The 19,120-nt window shown below is 39.6% G+C and overlaps 3 protein-coding genes and 1 non-coding gene across 6 annotated transcripts; all 4 read left to right on the top strand.

Annotated features, from left to right (window-relative positions):
- The first annotated feature begins 110 nt into the window (after positions 1–110).
- On the top strand, positions 111–3,763 carry LOC104419422 (exocyst complex component EXO70E2). Its single transcript, XM_010031084.3, has one exon. It carries the CDS (start codon positions 1,096–1,098, stop codon positions 3,049–3,051), a length of 1,956 nt encoding a protein of 651 aa, XP_010029386.1. The 5' UTR covers positions 111–1,095; the 3' UTR covers positions 3,052–3,763.
- Positions 3,764–4,540: 777 nt separating this feature from the next.
- On the top strand, positions 4,541–8,396 carry LOC104419421 (glycine-rich RNA-binding protein 4, mitochondrial). Of its 3 annotated transcripts, none has more exons than XM_010031081.3 (5): positions 4,541–4,684; positions 5,747–5,888; positions 5,973–6,041; positions 6,583–6,689; positions 7,625–8,396. In XM_010031081.3, exons 2-5 carry the CDS (start codon positions 5,756–5,758, stop codon positions 8,027–8,029), a joined length of 714 nt encoding a protein of 237 aa, XP_010029383.1. In that variant the 5' UTR covers positions 4,541–4,684; positions 5,747–5,755; the 3' UTR covers positions 8,030–8,396. The 3 variants fall into 3 exon arrangements, with proteins under 3 accessions (XP_010029383.1, XP_039158161.1, XP_039158160.1); XM_039302227.1 differs by lacking the exon at positions 4,541–4,684 and adding an exon at positions 4,773–4,864; XM_039302226.1 differs by lacking the exon at positions 4,541–4,684 and adding an exon at positions 4,969–5,333.
- Positions 8,397–8,823: 427 nt separating this feature from the next.
- Positions 8,824–18,847, top strand: LOC104431167 (uncharacterized hydrolase YugF-like). The gene is made up of 11 exons (XM_039302553.1): positions 8,824–8,832; positions 13,578–14,087; positions 15,042–15,136; positions 15,223–15,320; positions 15,431–15,480; positions 15,650–15,745; positions 16,159–16,248; positions 16,924–17,016; positions 17,152–17,247; positions 18,069–18,134; positions 18,514–18,847. Exons 1-11 carry the CDS (start codon positions 8,824–8,826, stop codon positions 18,640–18,642), a joined length of 1,332 nt encoding a protein of 443 aa, XP_039158487.1. The 3' UTR covers positions 18,643–18,847.
- Positions 9,966–10,039, top strand: TRNAN-GUU. Its single transcript has one exon. It is a non-coding gene; the product is annotated as a tRNA-Asn (tRNA).
- Positions 18,848–19,120: the final 273 nt, after the last annotated feature.

Here is a 19,120-nt window from a genome sequence, read left to right as displayed (position 1 = left end):
GCTTACAACTTAATCTGAATTTTGACCCATTAAACATCGTTTCCTCGAGCATTCGCCGAAAGTCCGAGGACGGCGGTTACCATCATTTCCTCGTAAGAAGCGAAATCATCATCTAATGTGATGGCGTAAATCTCTCCGAAAAGCCTCTTCCTCTCCACCTGTCCCGACAAGGTTGAAAATTCTTGAAAGGCTTTGGCAACTGCCCCCCGCGGGGACCGAGAAAAGTCCCCATCTCCCCGGCGATGCGAGGCAAAAAGGGAAAGAAGGAAGGCAAAACGAAGGAGAATACAGGGGAAAGAACTTCCAACGAAAGATCAATCATTTGTGTATAGATTAGTCGGTTTCGGGGGCGACAAATCCGCCATGGGAGTCGCGGCCTGACGAGTGACGAGCCTCCAGAGATTCAGAGAGAGAGAGAGAGAGACCAAGAAAAAGAAGCAAGTCTTTGCTTTTAGTTTCAGTCCACGTACCCTTTTCTCTGATCCGTCCGTACATCGGCTCCGTCGTCGTCCTCCTTTCCCCCCCCTGCCTTTAGAGATAGATCCTTATTCTATTCGGTTCCGTATTCGGCAGCCGTTTGACCGCCTTCCCTCCCCGCTTTTGCTGCTCTGTTTTAGCCCCTCTAGGATCAGATCTTCGTTGGGAAAAAAGTCCGTCCTTGGCTTCTAATGCTCGATACCCTCTTCTTCTCTTTCCGGTTCTTGCTCGCAGAACCGGGAAAGGAGGCGCCTTTGAGCTCGCCCAGGTAAGTTCGCGAGCTCCCGTCCGATTCTTTTTGCACCCTTTTCGCGTTCTTCTGGGAATGACGAATCCTGAGTAGCCATCTTCTTCTGGGTCTTCTCGTTGTCAATCTTGAAGTCTTCGGTTTGTATCTGCTCTGGCTGAGAAGCCAAGTTGTCAGTGTTTTCTGTTTGTTCATGTTCATTGGTTTGGTCAAGTCCAGAGGGTGCGACCTTTAGATTCAGGGAGTTTTTAGCATTGGGGTCCTAATTTTATCTGGGATCTTCATAGTCTCCCACTTTTAGGTGATAGAGGATCAGCTATTTTATTTTGGTGAATAGTGGTTTTCTAGGGTTCTTGAGATTTTTCTGGGATATGGATGATCTTGAGAGTGGTGCCTTGGATTCAGAAGGAGAAGGGAACTTGATTGCTGCCGCGCAACAGATTGCGAGGGCGTTGGCGTCGAAAAGAGAGCTAACTGATGAGGAGAGAAAGGCTTTGGTTCATCTGAGGGCCCAGTTATCCACCTTTACCTTAGATAGTGAGAAAAAGAAAAAGAATATTGAGGAAGGCGCCAGCAGAGAAGAGCATCTCGATGTTATTCACGAGAAGATCATGAGGTGGGAGAATGATCAGTCCATGATATGGGATTTGGGCCAAGACGAAGCATATCAGTATCTGGATGCCGTGGATGAAACCCGGAAGTTGATCGAACGACTAGAGAATTCACATTCAGATATGTCGGTTGAAAAGGACGAGATGTTGAGGAATGCCCATGATGTTCTTCAGACAGCTATGGTTAGGCTCGAGGAAGAATTTAAGCATATGCTTCTTCAGAATAGACGCTCTATCGAGCCAGAGCACACATCCTTCCGTTCAAGTGAGGAGGATGCTGCAGAAGTAGGCTCGATGATTTCTTCCTCCTTCGATGACTCGCTCCGCAGAGACAGCTTCAACAGAATCTCAGAGGAGTCAATAATCGATCTGGTTCATCCAGAAATACTACCTGACCTCAGGTGCATCGCGAATTTGATGTGCAGCTCAGGTTATGAACACGAATGTTCCCAGGCTTATGTCAATCTTCGCAGGGATGCACTGGATGAGTGTCTCTTCATCGTTGAGATGGAGAAGCATTGCATCGAGGATGTTCTTAGGATGGAATGGGCTACTCTTAATTTCAAGATCAAGAAATGGGTTAGAGCTATTAGAGTCTTTGTGCGGGTTTACCTAGCAAGTGAGAGATGGCTCAGTGATCAAATTTTTGGGGAGGCATCTCTGAATTTGAGTTGCTTTATTGAGGCGTCGAAGGCTGCAATTTTGCAACTTCTGAATTTTGGGGAGGCTATATCTATAGGTTCAAAAGAACCGGAGAAGTTGTTTTGCTTCCTTGAAATGTATGAAGTGATGTCTAAGCTTTCACCAGATATCGATGATCTATTTCCAGATGAGGCTGGGTCCTTTATTAGAACTCAGTATCATGAACTCCAGCAGAGGCTAGGCAAGTGTATCAGGATGACTTTCCTCGAATTTAAGAAAGCCATCGCTTCAAATGCATCAGCAACTGCATTCCCAGGAGGTGGGGTCCATCATCTGACCCGTTACGTGATGAACTATATGAAGAATCTCATTGATTATGGCGAGACTCTCGAGTTGCTTCTCAGCGACCATGGCAAAGAAGGTTCCAATTCATTCTGTCATGAAACTAATTCACCCGTAGAGGATGAACAGAGCGGGGTTTCTGGATGCGGATTTCCCAAACTGGCTCCCCATTTTCATGGCATTTCTTCTGTTCTGGAATCAAACCTCGATGAGAAATCCAATCTATACAAAGATGCAGGTCTGCAGCATATTTTTCTGATGAACAATGTGCATTACATGGCGGAAAAGGTGAAAAATTCTGAGCTTAGACTTATTTTTGGAGATGATTGGATTCGGAAGCACAATGGTAAGTTCCAACAGCACGCATTGAGCTATGAGAGATCAACATGGAGTTCCATACTCTCCTTTCTTAGAGAGGAGGGGCTTCACAGTTCAGGTTCAGGTTCTGTCTCGCAGACCCTCCTAAGAGAAAGGTTAAAGAACTTCAGTCTCGCTTTCGAGGAGGTATACAGGGCTCAGACAGCCTGGGTGATCCCGGATGTTCAACTTCGGGAAGATTTACGCATCTCAACATCCCTCAAGATAGTCCAAGCATATCGAACGTTTGTGGGAAGGCATAATGGTCATCTAAGCGACAGGCACATCAAGTATACCGCAGATGACCTGGAGAATTACATCTTGGATCTGTTCGAAGGATCGCCAAAGTCCCTGCCCAATCCCTATAGGAGGTGATTGCACAATTTATTTAGTTTTTGTAATCAAGACGAGCCTTTTGTTTCCACTCTCTACTAATCTGAGTTCGAGGGGTTAGCTCAGCCACTCTCTACTTTGTTTTACCTTGAAGTTGTCCCACAGTTTTCGCCCAGTGGCCGAGTAAAGTTCAGGCTTAGGGAAATTGCATATTTCAGTGTTGTACTCTGTAGGTCATTGCTGTATCGGCAGGTATAGTCCATATACTGAGCACCTGTAAACATTACCGAATTGTTTGGAAGAATGTTTCATCTGCTTTTCCTAAGGGTAATCCAAAGTCCAGCATGTAAGGAGGATGCTGCTTGGTCACTTGTGAACCCCTGTCGTTTTCCTGTTATTCGTACTGTCTATTGCTGTCTCGTGCACCAGCTCAAGGTGAGGAAAAGAGAGAAGGAACAGATTGACTTAGAGCAGAGCAATGGAAAGCACAGCATTCTGAGTGACCAGTCTGGGTTTGGCTTCTGTATTGTTTTGAGGTGCTCAGCTTGGCTGGCCGACTAGTGGTTGTATGGATAGGTATAGTCCACATCCCACTGCTTGTGGTTGTGACTTGTGGATAGTGAAAAAGCATGTGGGTGGTGTTTTCTTCATCATCATCACTATATTGTTGATCAATTTTTAGTCAAATAGCATATCAATTGTAGAGTTCTGAATCTGCTATCAAATGGAGGAATGCCATGATGTGTTTATTTTAGCATATGGATCAAAACCAGACCTACAAAACTGTTGTAGCTCAAATGTGAAAATTTCTTCTCTCCTAAATAGGGTCTACCCGAGTTAAGATGATCTCATTCAACTGTCCATGAAGCGAACGAAATTGTGCTTCAAGTATGAAGCCAAGAGCATGTTAGAAAGAGCAACGGTGTTAATTATACCGAAATTTCTAGCGACATCATTTAGACGATATATTGATATTGTTAATGAGAGAGGTCAACAAATTACTCTAAATGACATAATTAGCAAATTGTCTGTAAAGAAATTAGTGACAAGAGAGTAATCAAAATTAATACCGATCGGTTAACTTATGATTTATCTTGTCAATAATTTAGTTCAAAAAATTAATACCGACCAGTTAACTTATGATTTATCTTGTCGATAATTTAGTTCAAAGTAACATAATAAGTAGAAGAAGTATGGTTTTTAGTTATAATATGAGAAGATATTTCGTGATAGTGATTTTTTTTAATACGATAGTAATTTTCTTTTCTGTTTTTTGAGTATTTTAGTATTAACAGCTTTTGTTATCAATGAGTGACTTTTGAAGCAGATCGACGAATCCGAAATTGAATAGAAATCAAACTTGTGACATTAGCAAATCAAATCAAATCAAAATGAAAGGCCAAAATTTGAGGGGGCTGAAAGAAAAATTGACCCCGGTCAAAAACACAAACCTGGCAGTGAAGAAGGGCACCGTGCCCATTCTAATCCAACGGCGTAGAATCACCAGACGGATAATCCAACGGAGGAGCCGGACCGTCCTGTCGTCGTGTCTGTAATATCCATGGCGACGAGCGCGAGAAGCCAGGACAGAACAGAGAAGCTCCCTCTAAAACCCCAATTTCTGCTTCGCCCGACCGGGTCAGGGTTTTGGAATCGAAGAGAGACCTCGCTGGAAGTAAGTCTCGCGTATCTTCGCTGCGGCGCAGCAATTAGTTGTCTTTGGTTTTTGTTTTTGGTCATCACAGTACGCTGTTTCATGTGCTGCTTCGTGGCTGTGGAGGATTGCCAGCGGATGCTCACGGGGGTTCTGTCTCATTTGAAGGAGAGCCCACGATATCTTTCTTGTTTTTGGATGGTGGGTCGTTTTCTTTTTGCGCGATGCGGCAAATTGGAGATGGGGAGAGCTGAAAGGGGACATTTTTTCTTTCTGGGTAGACAGAGACTGAGGGAAAACCAAGGTCCACTTGTGGGCACTAGCCTTGCCCGGATTCGTTAGTACTTAGTGACCGGTGTCTATGAGGGTGATCGCTTGCGCACGATCTGAATCAGGCTCGTTCGCTGCTCCCTCAGTCCGTGAGATTGATGCGCCTAATGTTCTGCGCGCGTTTATCGGTCATGACTTGATTGAACTGTCCGAACGAGAAAATTCATCGTCACCGAGAGAAAGCTTTGTTTGTGTCATCTTCAGTGAAGACATCTTATCAACAAAGAAGTAGCGAACAGAGTTTTCTTTTTCTTATTAAAAACTTTTTACAGACAGTCATGCTTAAGATGAACGGAGGCCAAATGTGGGAGGCCCTGTTTGACGTTGTTTGATAACACTGGTAATCCTTCCAGATATAAAATTTGTTATTTGCAGCCAGCAAATTGCCTTTGTGTTCTTGATATACTGCAGTATTGCTTGTAGTCTCTCTGATAGTCATGCTAATTTAGTTGATAAGGAATTTGATTAACAAGGGACGGAAACAGGTGTACAGTTGTGTTTCGTTGATGTCCATGTATGCTTTCTATCGGGTGCATAATAGAAGTAGTTGAGAAATGCATAGAATTGGAATGAAACTCTACAATGTGTATTGACCTTCTTGATAATGTGACCCAAATATCAGTAGTTAATGAACTTCTTGTCATCAAAGACGATCTACTGTTTCGTTGTATCTCTTGGAAAAGTAAAATATTATGGCTTTGCATTTATAGTTGATCAGGATTAATGGATCTTTCTTAATCTCCCAAACTGAAGGTCTGAGCCATGGCATTCATCAGCAAGTTGGGGAACATTCTAAAGCAGACTGTGAGCAAGCATGCCAACTTTGACTCATCTGCTCATTGTCCATCTATGTACCAGGCTATTAGGTGCATGTCCTCAAAGCTTTTCATTGGAGGTATGGCAATCTGCTTCTCTTGTAAGTCATAATGCTTTCTGTTACTTTCCCAAGTGTGTTATAGCTTCTTTTGTTGCATTGCAGGTCTTTCATATGGCACCGATGACATGAGTCTCAGAGAAGCTTTTGCAGGATATGGGGAGATAATTGAAGGTACTCCTGATGTGTTTGTCTCTTTTATGGTAATAACAGTAAATGTGCTCTATTTGTTGTATATGTTGCATCAAACAGAATGTCGGATGCTGCTGACTTATGTGCAAGATATGCTTAGCCATTGATCTGATGATAAGCAGTGATTGCAGACAGAGTAGGCTAATCACATGTATTTACTGCCTCTTTGAAAGTACACTGTTTGTAATACTTAGATATACTCGTTTTTATGATTCAATGGCAGCCAGAAAGGCATTTCATCATCTGATCTATTGAAGAATACTTAAACTTTGGGTACAGCTGGTGTTATCATGGTCTTTATTGGGAATTGCATGAGATTAATGATATAAGATTGTCAGCAACCTGGTCATTAGTTAACACCAGAACCAATTTACTTTTGAGTAATTGGCAATTTGGCGCAGGTTTAGTGAAAGTGGATACGCAAGATTATTTAGTTTGCTTTATGTGTGCATTTAATAATTATTTATGGTTTCATACTTGAAAGATTGAGGTAGTGAATGCTGGTTATTTTGACCTTTTGCAGCTAGAGTAATCATGGACCGTGAGACTGGAAGGTCTAGAGGTTTCGGGTTTGTTAGTTTTGCTTCTAGCGATGAAGCCTCCAATGCGATCCAGAGCATGGACGGACAGGTAGGGATCTGTATTTGTACTTAATCTTTTCTAGCTAATCACTGAGGTGTTCTATGAGTTACAGTTCCAATGCATGACTGCATGCTATCAATTCCATCTGTGCTTGTAATAGGTAAGTTCTCCTATTTATGAGATTGCACTGAATGGCAATGGACTTCCAGTGTTAGTGATAACATGAATTTCCTTGTGGGCCAAACCAGAGAATGTCTTCACGTTGTACAATATAGTGCCCAGACCTTTTGTTTCAGTGCCTTCCTTAGTGGCAGGGGGTGAGGTGTCAATAGCTTGATGTACAATATCATTCACTTGCAACAAAAAGATAAACATTGCAAGAGGCTTGGATTAGGGATGGGCACAGGCGTGGCAAGGACGAGGATCACATTCCCCTTTGGCACCCCACCTAGCAAAGATCTGCCCTGCCATTGCCCTGTGCCTGCACCAGTCAGGGTGTTGGCAGACATCGAGAGGCAACAATGCCACGCGAGCACCATGCTAGACACAAAAGACTCTTAAAAGAGTCTTTACAAACTAGTCAATGCTCCTTATGGTCACCGTGCACTATACCCATTGTGCCTCAAACCCATCCCTTGTTTGGGTGGTTGGTTCTTTGCTATCTAATTGCAGATTAGAAAACAGAGTTGTTACAATTTCACAGTATTCATAGGGTGATAAGGTTGCGTCATGTGTTTATTTGTACAGTATATAAGAAATTATGGAGGAATTGATATACATCTTTCTGCTTTCCAGTTAAGCTAATAAGCTTCAGTGATTTAAATTAGTGACACAAGTCATTTTCTTTCTGGAGCGCCCGTGAGATTCCCACCTAATTGTGTGAATTTGTATGTTATGAGATTAGTTGGTCATGGTTTGACTAGGTCGCTAATATCAATTCCAACCGACATCCATCTGATGTTTTTCTGTTATCCTTTCATTAGGATCTTCATGGCCGAAGGATAAGAGTGAATTATGCTGTAGAGAAATCTCGCGGAGGATTCGGTGGTCCTGGCTTTCGACAAGGTGGCGGTGAATTTGGTAACGCAGGTAATTTCGGTGCTGGAGGTTATGGAGGAGGCGGCGGGTATGGTTATGGACAAGGAGGGGCCAGCTACAATGCCAGAACTGGTGGATATGGCGGTCGCAGTAGTTATGGGGGTGGCAGCAATTTCGACAGTGGAAACAGCGGTGATCTTGGTGTTGACAGTAGGGGAGACTTCAGTGTTTCTGGTGGTGCCGATGGTGGTGACTTCTCTCCCAGTGATAATGCTGGGGCAGAAACATTGGGAGACAATCCTAAGGGCGATGACAATGAACCCGATAATTATGCCAACACCAGGGTCTGATCAAAAGCCATATCTTGTCGGCTAATCTCAATGAAGTAAATAGCCAAGGGACAGAGGATGAGTCAGAGTTTAAAGCTCAAAATGTGTTCTTTGTTCTCTTGCTTTTGTGTTCTTCCCTTTTTTCTTGAAGACAATGATGGTTATAACTCTGCCATGGCCTGTTGTTAATGTCACCTCTCATGTCCGTCGAATAATGTAAAAAAGATTGTTTGCTCGGGGAATTGTACTCTCAACTGAACATGTAAAAATCAAGATATTAGCCCCTTTCACCCTTTTGGGGACCTAATCTCCATTCTTTTAGATACTGGTGGGGACAGATCATGTTTTGCTAGGATGATATGTAATCGAGCATGGTGGTTACAGTGCTCGCGTTTTGGGTTCTGCATGTTATCGTCTTTGCCTTTGTTCTTTTTCTTGATTAAATGTAGAAAAGTCAACAAGGTAGGAGCCAGGCGGAGATATTTTCAACTTTGTAATGTCGGTGAGACGAGATGAGCGATGAACCATCTCATCTTTTTTCTGTATTCTATACTTTGTAAACATGTTTCAGTCCAAACAATGACGATGCATGAAACAGATTCTGTAATCTCTCCATTTCCTTGCATTGTAAGCAACATTTAATGTGCAAAACTTGAGAAAATAAGAGTGTAGAAATGACCCGTCCGAATCCATTTTGTCAAATTTATGGCATTCAGAACGCAAAAGAGACTGAAAAAGGATAACTAGTAGATAGACTGAACAGCTATGGCAGTTAAAAGATTAGTGGTAATTTAGTTCCTAAGCATTCTGTAAGGATGAAAAAGGTAAGAAAATGGATGGACATATGAGTAGGACATGGCGTGTCTCTCCTTGAATTGTTCTGAAGATCATCTGTTTTCACAAAAGGGCCAAACATGAGGTCCAAATCAGATTTTCCAAGTCTCGGTGGGATCTGGTTTCGTTGCCATTCATTGCTCTTCTTGTTTTTCTCGACGCACTCATTAAGCGTCCAATTGTTTTCACGTTTTAATTGCTTAGTTATTCGATGACCTGGCCAATCGAATGATGACAATGCGAAATGCGTCCCCCCTGGTATTGCGTTGAATTTGACATACTCACTTATGATTGACTCGGTTGCCCTCGTTGCCCTCGTTGCCCTCGTGTACCTCTGCCTGTGTAATGCATCATCTTCCTTTGTTTGGATTAATCACAAAATAAGATTTAGCGCAAATCAATTTCGATTGCTCGTTTGCTATGGTCAATGATCATGTCCCTAAAATGTTTGAGATTTGAGATTTGGCTCCTACTTGACCCAAAAAATCCGGAAAGGAGATTCACCAGAAAGTCATTGCCTCCCATAATCCCGACATGGAACGGCTGCCCTTTAATGAGGTCAATGGCTGTGCTGGATGAAGACTTTTATACCAAGGGGCGAGGTGAAAAGAAAAAGAAAATTGTAATGAGATGAGGGGGCGTGATTCAAGGATATTTTTTTCAAAGAATTTTGATGGATGAAGTGTGCAATTTATAAAAGGGGTCTTATTGAGAAGCGATATCTACTACATTGATAATACATACTGAGAGTGAGAGCGCACTAGAAATTGGACATTCGGTAAGTGCCTTAAAGCATATGCTGATAAGATCCTTGTGAAAATTGCACAAACTATCTAGGGTTTTGGAGCATTAGAACTCACTATCAACTCTCTTTCGGGTCTGTCTCTAAGTCAATAGAGTGAATTTGGTATGACCATTACCTAGATGACGACATGAATGAAAATTTTGAACCCTATATTTTTGCTAATTATGTTATAAAACTCATGTGCATAAAGTTTGCATCACGCCATGTCACCTTCGAATTGCAAATTTATTGTCAAAATGCGTCAATACGGAGAAATTGCATTTTCTAGGTCGTTTAACAAGCTTCTTTAGTTATTTCGGTCTACCATCTGACCAACAAGCTGGAATAGCTCAGTTGGTTAGAGCGTGTGGCTGTTAACCACAAGGTCGGAGGTTCAAGCCCTCCTTCTAGCGACACCTTATTGATTTTTCTACTTCTCTCTCTTTTTTTTTAGGCCCTTGTTTTCTTCTCACACGGACCATTTTTAAAATACTCCATTAGTCGACTTAATTAAAAACGCCCACCTGGATTCATTCATTCTGGGTATTTTTATTTCTCAACTTCTTCTAAATTAATCATAATTAACATTTAAAACATCGATCAAGAGAGAGATACAAGATGATTTGGGTAATCACAACCTAAATGCGAAGTCAAAGGACAGTCTAACTAAGGGTTTTGGGGATAGATTTGGGTAAAAAATATCATAGTCTCACTATGATCCCATTTAGCAAACATATCGATTTATTTTTTTAACTATCAAATTGTGAGGAACTCACCAAGCCCATTTAATATGGATTGTTGGATAAAAAGGTGAAAAAAAAATACTGTTGTCCTGTCCAATCTACTTTGCAAAATCGGTTTCATGTCATAACTCGCCGATATTATAACTAATAAGGGTTCTGGTGGATAGATTTGGGTCAAAAGGGGGTCATAGTCTCGCTTTGATCTCAAATCCTTTCTTTAACTATCAAATTGTGAGAAACTCTCTGAGCCCATTTGACATCGATTGTTGCATAAAAAGGCGAAAGAGAAAAAAACTGATGTCCTGTCCATTCTGCTTTGCAAAATTGGTTTCACATCTTAACTCACCGACATTATAACTATGGGTTTTGGTGAATAGATTTGGATAATAAAAAAAAAGGAGTTATAGTCGCGCTATGATATCATTTAGCAAACATGTCAACTCTCAAATTATGAGGAACTCTCCAAACCCATTTGATATGGATTTGGGATAAAAAGGCGAAGAAGAGAAAAATCGTTGTCCTGTCCAATTTGCTTTGCAAAATAGGTTTTATGTCATAACTGGTCAACATTATATGAACGTTGGGTATTCAAAAGTGATCAAAGTTACATTTGATTAAGAAAAGTTATGATGAGTAAGGAAACTTATTGGCACATAAGGTTATCGCCAAGAATGAAGGATGTGGAGAACTTCATTTTAAATAATTATTTATATCGCTTACAAAAATGAATGAATTAAAAATACTATTATCATTTACAAAAATGTTTAAACATAAATTGTTATCGATAGTAAAAATATTTTTCATTAACTAAATATTTCAAGTGAATCGAGCTATTGATTTTCGAAAAATATTTTTATTTTTTTTTTTCTACAAAATATATGGAGTGCAAAACTATACAAAGTGTAAAGGAATGTTACGAGTTGGATAGTTATTGCACAAAAAGGATTGTACTATCAACTTAGAGTTACCAATGAGGTCCTTTTGTCATAGTTAATATCCATTTTTTTCTACGTTAATAAGTCCTCGTGTGTGTCCTCGTGTGTGTTTTTTTTTTTTCTTTTGATGAGAGTGGTCACCTAAATTATAATTTTCGGACTGAGGAATGATTTTTTTTTTCCGTTATAGTTAATGTAATTATTATGAATTTATCACATTGCAGAATTGAGATCCAAGACTGAACCGAAGTAAGAGTGAGGTAGGAAGTGACACAATTTATTACTCAAGTGAAGTACTGTTTCGCCAAAAAGCATTGACAAAAAAAACCTTTCAAAATATGAATCCATGTGTAAATTATTAATAAATGATGTAAATGGTGCTTTGTTGATTCTTGCATAGGTCACACGAAGTGATGAGAAAATTAGAAGTGCTGAAATTGAAGACAATCTTTCAAGCCATATAGAATAGTATTGAAATGTAAGGAAAAATAGAAAGCAAAATCGAACGACTAGTGTTCATCAATTGATTGGCTGTCTTTTACATGAGTTGCAATTCTAATATTTATAACTATTATCGATGTTAATCAACATATTGATACAATCACTATTTACTTTTGAAGTCTCCAATCCCACAACCCATGTTTCTAGGCCTCTATTGTTAGTGGCAACCAAAATATATGGAATCCACTACTTCATGATTGTGCCAGATTCACTTCTTGATAGAAGCCCTGTGAATCGCATTGTGGATTGCCGACTCAATTGCTTAGATCACCACTATGCATTGAGCTCATCATAAGTCGTGGCCTTCTGTCGATTAGGTGAGGCCTTACTTAACAACGCTCCCGTGCTGGAGACTTAGTTTTCCTTGTTTTATCTTTTGTCAATTAGAAACATTCACTTTCTCGACCTACCATACTTGACGGCAAAAGGCCTTCAACACTCAGCAAATTTAACATTTATTGCATTGTGTCCGGTCTTTCTTACTCGTAATTGATAGTAAAAAACTTGAGCAATTTTTTTGGTAAACAGTATGACAACTTTTATTTGGTCAAAAATCAACTCTTACTTTCGATTGAAGTAGGTTTTTCACACTAAAAGTTAGTAGAAAAATCAATTGACTTTAAGGATTTGTTTGATAATCATTATATTTTCGGGAACAATTTCTACTCATAAATGACTATTTTTTATTATGTTTTTTAAATGAATTTTGCGCATTCAAAAACATTTGATAACTTATCAAAATTTATATTCTCGAAATAAAAATACGTTTGGTATATTAAATTTTTTGTGACTTAAAATTTTTTTTAATTTTTTATTACTTTTGTTATATATTTTCTCTTTTAATTTTTAATAAATTTACTATATTACATTATGTTATTTTATTTATTTTATTACATTTTAAATTTTATCATAAATTTATTACATTTTTAAATAAATTTGTTGTATTTTTTAATATGAGCTTATTATGTAATTTTATTATATTTTTAATATAATTTATGTTCGACCAAAAAATATATATAATTTATGTTATAATTTTATTATATTTTTAAAATTTATTTTAAAAATTTTAATAATTTAATTGTATAATTTTGTTATATCTTGAATTATTTTATTAAATATTTTTTATTTTATTATAATTCATCATATTTTTTAATATGATTTTATTTTGTATTTTTATTATATTTTAAATAAAGTTTTATGTTATAATTTATTATATTTTTCAAATTTTTTTGAATATTTTGGTAATATAATTATATTTTTGCAATTGGCTAGAGGAAGAAGAAGATAAGAGAAAAGGAAAAGAAGAAAAGAAAAAAAAAAATCATTTGGCTTGATTTCTAGAATTATTCCCAGAATAAAGAATTAATTTTTTTTTCTACTTTTTATTACAAATCTTCGACAAAAAAAAATTGTAACAAATCTATTACTAAAAACAAAAAAGTTATCAAATTTTTGGATTTTTTTTTTTATTCTAGGGAACAAAAAGAATAGAAATCGATATTACTTAATACATTAACAAATAGACTCTAAGACTAACGAAAAATGAATGATTAAAAAATATATTTTTAAAAATGATTAGTTATATCCTTGAATAATGAGTTAAAGGAAAAACGTTTTCATTATTTGTTTAATAGTACTGTGCGCAATAAAAATACTTTTAATTCATTCATTTTTATAAATAATGTAAGCAATTTTTTTTCAGGAAAGTATTTTAAATTATTTAATTCTGGCGAAATAAATGAAACCTAAATATAGATTTATTTCATTTCTAGGAACAGGAGTGTTGGGATGTATGGGTTGAGTTAGGACCGAGTGGCTTTCGAACGTTTAAGGACCCGCGCTTTGCTCGTTTCGAATCCGAATCGGTGCTGCCGTACCTTCCCCAGGCGACGTCTCCCAGTCTCCTGGGGAAGGTACACGTCAGCCGCACCTACTTAAACCCAAACCCTCCTTGGCCACCCTTTTGTCTCAAACGACCCGCCACTCGCCAGCGCACCCCTCCGCGTCGCTCCTCCCTTCTTCTTCCTCCGTCGTCGCGATTTCTCTCGGTCGCCGGACGAAGACCCCTCCACCACCAGCCGGCGTCCGTCGCGGCGAGGACCCAGAATGGCCTCGCGTGGGGCCGCCCCCGGGCGGCGGGACCCGGAGCGGCGGCGGCGAGACGCGCCGCGGGGCCGGGGGATGGGTTCCCCTCGTTTCTGCCCAAGGAGGTGGAGAAAATCAAGGACCCTTTCGCTCGTCGCTTGGCTCAGAAGATCGAGAGGGTCCCAGTGCCGGTGCAGGTGCCTTCGCTGTGCTTTAAATCTCTGCATGCGGTTTCGTTCCTCGTGGCCGCGGTGCCGGTTCTGTTCTTCTTTGGTGATTTCGTCTCGTTGCCCGATCTCCGGCTTGCGCCTTGCCTGAAAACAATGAGAGAGGTTCATTCCGTGCGCAATGTAACGATTAGTGACATTGCTCGTGAAGGCTGGCATTTCTGCTCGTGATTCTGTTGTTGTTGGCGTACTGTGTGTTCTGTGTGCGATTTGTCCGTGCATTGCAGTCATCTCGTTGGACCAGTGAATGGACCCCTACTAACCCATGTGATCCCCGCGACAAAGTTCCCTCTTTTCAAGCCCTATTTCGCTTCACCTAATATTTTCTCCACGTTGAAATAATGTGGTTAAATAGATAATATCTATTATAATTCTGTAGATGGGGAAGAAATCACGGTAGTAGCAGGGGAAGGAAGAGGGGGTTTAGATTGCAGTAAAAGCTTTCTTCTTGTCGTGCGATATTATTGATCGGATGAGTTTCAGCCTGTCGACGCTGTACGCGGGCATTTGAACTTGGGCAAGTTTTCTGGCTTCTTTCTTTTTCACTTTCGGAAATGGATAACATGTAGATGAAATGTAGACGGAAAATTTTCCTACTGGTGAGTGTTGAGTGGCAGCCTGTCGACACTTCTTCAAACCGAAACTAAAATGAACAAGAGATAGAAAAGATGATGTGGTGAAATTGTTAGCTTAATTGCAGTGATGGGGCCAATATTAGTTTTATTTTTGCAGGGTTGCAAACTGTAATTTGGCTAAAATTTTGGGTGGTGTCTGTGATTTAAACAAACCTATCTCAGAGCTGCCGTATGATAGACTTATCACTCGGGCCCTGTGCTTATTTGACAGGACAAAGTGTTCAAAATGCCTGACGTCAAAAGCTGCTGTATGATAGACTTATCATTTTAATGCTTGTCACACTTGCAGATTGAATCGTCTGATGGTTGGGTAATGAGCAGTTGCGTGAAACCATCGATAAGAAGTAACAACAATCCGGTGGTCCTGCTACACTGCTTCGACAGGTTTAAAATTAATAGCAATCTTATCATATTAGCAGAAGACTTTTACTAATTACTAATATATGTCTGCCATGTTTTTGTGACTTAAGTTCTTGTTTAGAGTGGAGACATGCATATCCTTTACTTGAGGAGGCTGGTCTGGAAGTATGGGCTGTTGATGTCCTTGGATGGGGATTCTCTGACTTAGGTTGATCAATCTGCTTGACTTGTTCTTAGCTGGTTATTAACATCCTCCGTCTGTACTCTTGATTGGGTCCTCAATGTTGCATTTTTTTCTTTTTCATGTGCATATGGTAGAAAAGCGTCCTCCATGTGGTGTCTCATCCAAGCGACATCACCTCTATCAGGTGACTCCTTGGCTCTTGATTACGTAGATTTGGGAAATGTTCTACTTCTGTTGTTACTTTAGGATCCGAAGACCATGTTGCACTCTCTTCTTTCTTATTCTGATGTTGCTACTACCAACTTTTTAAAGCTTACAGCGACTAAATTAAGATTCGGTCTTCTGCATTTTAGTTGTGGAAGACCCATATAAGAAGGCCAATGGTATTAGTCGGACCAAGTCTGGGAGCTGCAGCTGCAATTGACTTTGCTGTCAATCACTCAGAAGCTGTGAGTAGATTCTTTTATGCTATTCCTGTTATTGAGCTTTGCACAATGTGGATACATCTTGCTTGGGAAAATATGGTACATTAATCCAACCATCTCTAGTTCCTTAAATGCATGCATGACATTGTTGTTGAGCTCAATTGAGTTTTTCTGCCTTTTTTTCCCTTTTGCATTCAACTGGATCAAATCATCAATTTAAATCCGCCAATGAATTCCTTCATGGTTTGACCAGTTTGACTCTGGAAAAACTAAAAAGCTTTTCTTGTTCTTCATCGTTTGACCTTTTCAATTGTCATGGATGACCACGGACTCAAGCCTGACTTTTTACGTACAATCCACCTAAATCGATTTTTTTTCCCTCCTTTTGTGGTTATTGTCCTCTGGTTTTCATTCTTATGCACTTTTTGGCTCGACAGGTTGAGAAGCTGGTCTTAATCAATGGGTGTGTTTATGAGGAAGGCACAGGTCAGCTAGCGAAAGTACCCAAGTTGGTGGCCTATGCTGGGGTAGGTCTAAAATTGAATTTTGTGGGACATATGTGTCAGACAGGATATGTACATTGCCATTAATTGCACTGAGCACCAAATACTTTCCATGAATTAGCACTCTCTATTTTCCTTTTGTTTCAAGTAGCTTGCAGCCATTTCACATGGCATATGCATTTAGTTTGATTAGTTGCTTTGAGATGGATTAATGTCTGATAATGAAGCGACTACCTGACTGAATCTTACCCAGCCAAAAGATAGAGATAAGAAGAGGAGAACCTGATGGTCAATTTCCATCTCCTAAGGATGGAGGGTCTGAATACCATAATCTTAAAACTCAGAATTCCGATGCAATTATCAAGAAATCATTGTGCCTTGCATCTTATACAAGGAAGTATTCTAAACACTTAAAGAGCTCACTACATTCTCATGCTCTTAAAGCAAGATAAGATGATTGCATTCTTCTGATATCATTATTCCTCATTGCATATCTACCTCCTCTTTCATAGACTGAGTCAACTTATCGGTCTTATTTTTCTTATCCTTCAAGCACTGATGGATTAAATGTTATAAAGGCAGACCCTTCTCTAAAGCAATCCCATTGCTACTGCTATGCACATATGCAGTTTGTTTTAGTTCTTTGACTTTCCTTTTAGCTGGTCCTACCTGAACATACGGTTGTCTGTTATACATCAGGTTTCTTTGCTGAAGAGCATCCCACTGCGGCTTTATGCCAATATGTTGGCCTTCAAGGGAATCTCTTTGGCTACATGTTTTGATTGGACCAATGTAAAAGCTCTCTGCTCTTACTTGGTTCTGTTTCCTTTGCCCCATAATTAAGTGATCTATTTCATCAACAATAAATGAACTAGGCTTATAGTTGGAGCCATCTAAGCTTCTTTATGTCCTTGTGTTGCATTCTAGGTTGGGCGCTTACATTGTCTACTACCGTGGTGGAAAGATGCAAGTGTTAGTTTTATGAGGAGTGGGGGATATAATGTCGTTGACCAAATAAAAGAGGTACAGCAATTTTGATGTTTCTGCTTTATGTCTGCCTGATAAGCAGACGTTCTATGACAAGTCTGTTGGTGAATGCCATCAAATGGGACAAAGATTTGTTTTATTAGTGCATTGGATTTTTTTTATTCTTTTCTTATGCTAATACATCTGCAATTATATAGTGTAGATGGTTCTTATGTTTGTAGCGTTGATTGGTGCAACTATTGAAATTTTGCATGCTAACCTCTTTTTGTAATTGCGCTGCGATTAATTAATCAATGTTTCCATTATTTTAGCCCTCTAGCTGACCTATCTAATGGAGAACCTTCAGATGCTAAATGTTCCTTCATAATAGTGTAGCTGCACAACAGTGGGAACATCCATCATGGTGTCCTACCATAGATCAGCAGTCAAGTGTGATAGTAAAGGACATCTTGGCCTATAAGCTATAGTAATTGATTGAAATTTCCAGGCAGTGGATGGAAACTTTGCTTTTCCATTAGGTTTAAACTGACTACGCACTGGCATAAATTGTCAAAGTCCTTACCAGACTAATTCAAGGCTGTAGCGGACTATAGTTGCTACCAGTTGAATCTATTTTAAGGGCTAACATGAGTCTGCTGATAGTGCTCGTCTGATTCACTCCCAACTTTCTGAGGAACTCAATGGTTGATATCACTCCTGATTTCTTTGTAATGTATCTGTTCATGATTAGAGAGGAACAGAGGCCACTGAGACAGTTGTAAACTTTAAGTATCACTGGAGTCAGGATTGAGAGAAGAAATCTGAATGACCCATTCTCATGGGTGCACCTCTGACTCGACAATATCGTACTTCTGCAGGTAAAGCAGAAAGTTCTGATTGTCTATGGCGAGCATGACAGGATAATCACCAAGAAGCTCCAAGTGGTTAGTTCAGCTTGGACTTGTAGTAGCCTTCAAAGCCATAATGATTTGCTGTAGAATGAGATACTTGCAAAAATGATTTTGAAGCTGGAAGTTGTATAGCCTCCATGGCTTAGGTTTCCATTGATTCATAAACTCTATTATAAACCAAACAAGGGCAGTTTTGTTGATTTTGCTCTCTTATCTGATATTTGGCTTGCCATCCATTTTTCCTTTTACGTATTCTTGTGTTTGAAAAGGACCTCTAGCTGATCCCTTCAGATCTGTGTTACATTGTTCTGCTCTCTTTCTGTTTTATTTTTCTCCCCCGCATTTCAAAGGATTTTTTGTTTTCCCGCACTTTGAATTTCTTACTGCCCTAACGAAAATGCTGGAAATGCAGAGGCTCCACTGTGAACTGCCAAGTGCAATCATTCGGCAAGTGCCGGACTGCGGTCATTTACTTCACGTCGAGAAGCCCAATGCCATCGCGAATTTGATTGCGGATTTCGTCCAAGGCAGCAACTGCTGAAGAAGTTCGTGTAGTGGCGCTTCCCAGTTTTCCTTTTTCAATGACTGCTTCAAAACCTATATATGAACAGGTCTTTACTGTAGACATGGACGAGAAGGTAGATGTTTTCTCTTCCCCCCTTAGGCTCTCTAATCGGCCAGACTATCGAGTTATTTACATCAATGTATATAAGCAAAGGGAAAGAGAAAGAGGACGTTTGTACTTTTCTCACAAAAAATTTGAAAACGCTCACCCCACATCTTGCTTCCAATTTGGCCTTTTTTTATTTTTTTCTGGCCGGCTTGTTTGGTTCGGCTTTGGGAAATGCCATTGGAAAAATGCAGATACCCTTAAAGGGACTTTTCCGAAATGCTTTAGTGTTTGGCAGATTATAATTTAAAGTGCATTGAAAAGTGACTTTGATGTAAATATCGTTTGATAAATCCTGCATGTGCAAAGGGTTTTTATTAATTTTAAAAAAAAATAATTAAAATCAAGT

Source organism: Eucalyptus grandis, chromosome 9 (assembly GCF_016545825.1).
Source record: "Eucalyptus grandis isolate ANBG69807.140 chromosome 9, ASM1654582v1, whole genome shotgun sequence".
Taxonomy (NCBI): domain Eukaryota; kingdom Viridiplantae; phylum Streptophyta; class Magnoliopsida; order Myrtales; family Myrtaceae; genus Eucalyptus; species Eucalyptus grandis.
The sequence above is the reverse complement of the archived record's forward strand: the minus strand, read 5'-3'. Positions and strand labels throughout refer to the sequence as shown.

What these genes read in the sequence shown, in the direction of transcription:
- LOC104419421 (XM_010031081.3), top strand. Translation starts at nt 5,756, where the DNA reads ATGGCATTCATCAGCAAGTTGGGGAACATTCTAAAGCAGACTGTGAGC. An exon ending in CTCAAAGCTTTTCATTGGAG is followed by an intron (nt 5,889 to 5,972) that starts GTATGGCAATCT and finishes GTTGCATTGCAG; the next exon opens with GTCTTTCATATGGCACCGAT. An exon ending in TCCAGAGCATGGACGGACAG is followed by an intron (nt 6,690 to 7,624) that starts GTAGGGATCTGT and finishes TCCTTTCATTAG; the next exon opens with GATCTTCATGGCCGAAGGAT.
- LOC104419422 (XM_010031084.3), top strand. Translation starts at nt 1,096, where the DNA reads ATGGATGATCTTGAGAGTGGTGCCTTGGATTCAGAAGGAGAAGGGAAC.
- LOC104431167 (XM_039302553.1), top strand. An exon ending in CATGTTTTGATTGGACCAAT is followed by an intron (nt 17,017 to 17,151) that starts GTAAAAGCTCTC and finishes GTTGCATTCTAG; the next exon opens with GTTGGGCGCTTACATTGTCT. An exon ending in TCACCAAGAAGCTCCAAGTG is followed by an intron (nt 18,135 to 18,513) that starts GTTAGTTCAGCT and finishes CTGGAAATGCAG; the next exon opens with AGGCTCCACTGTGAACTGCC.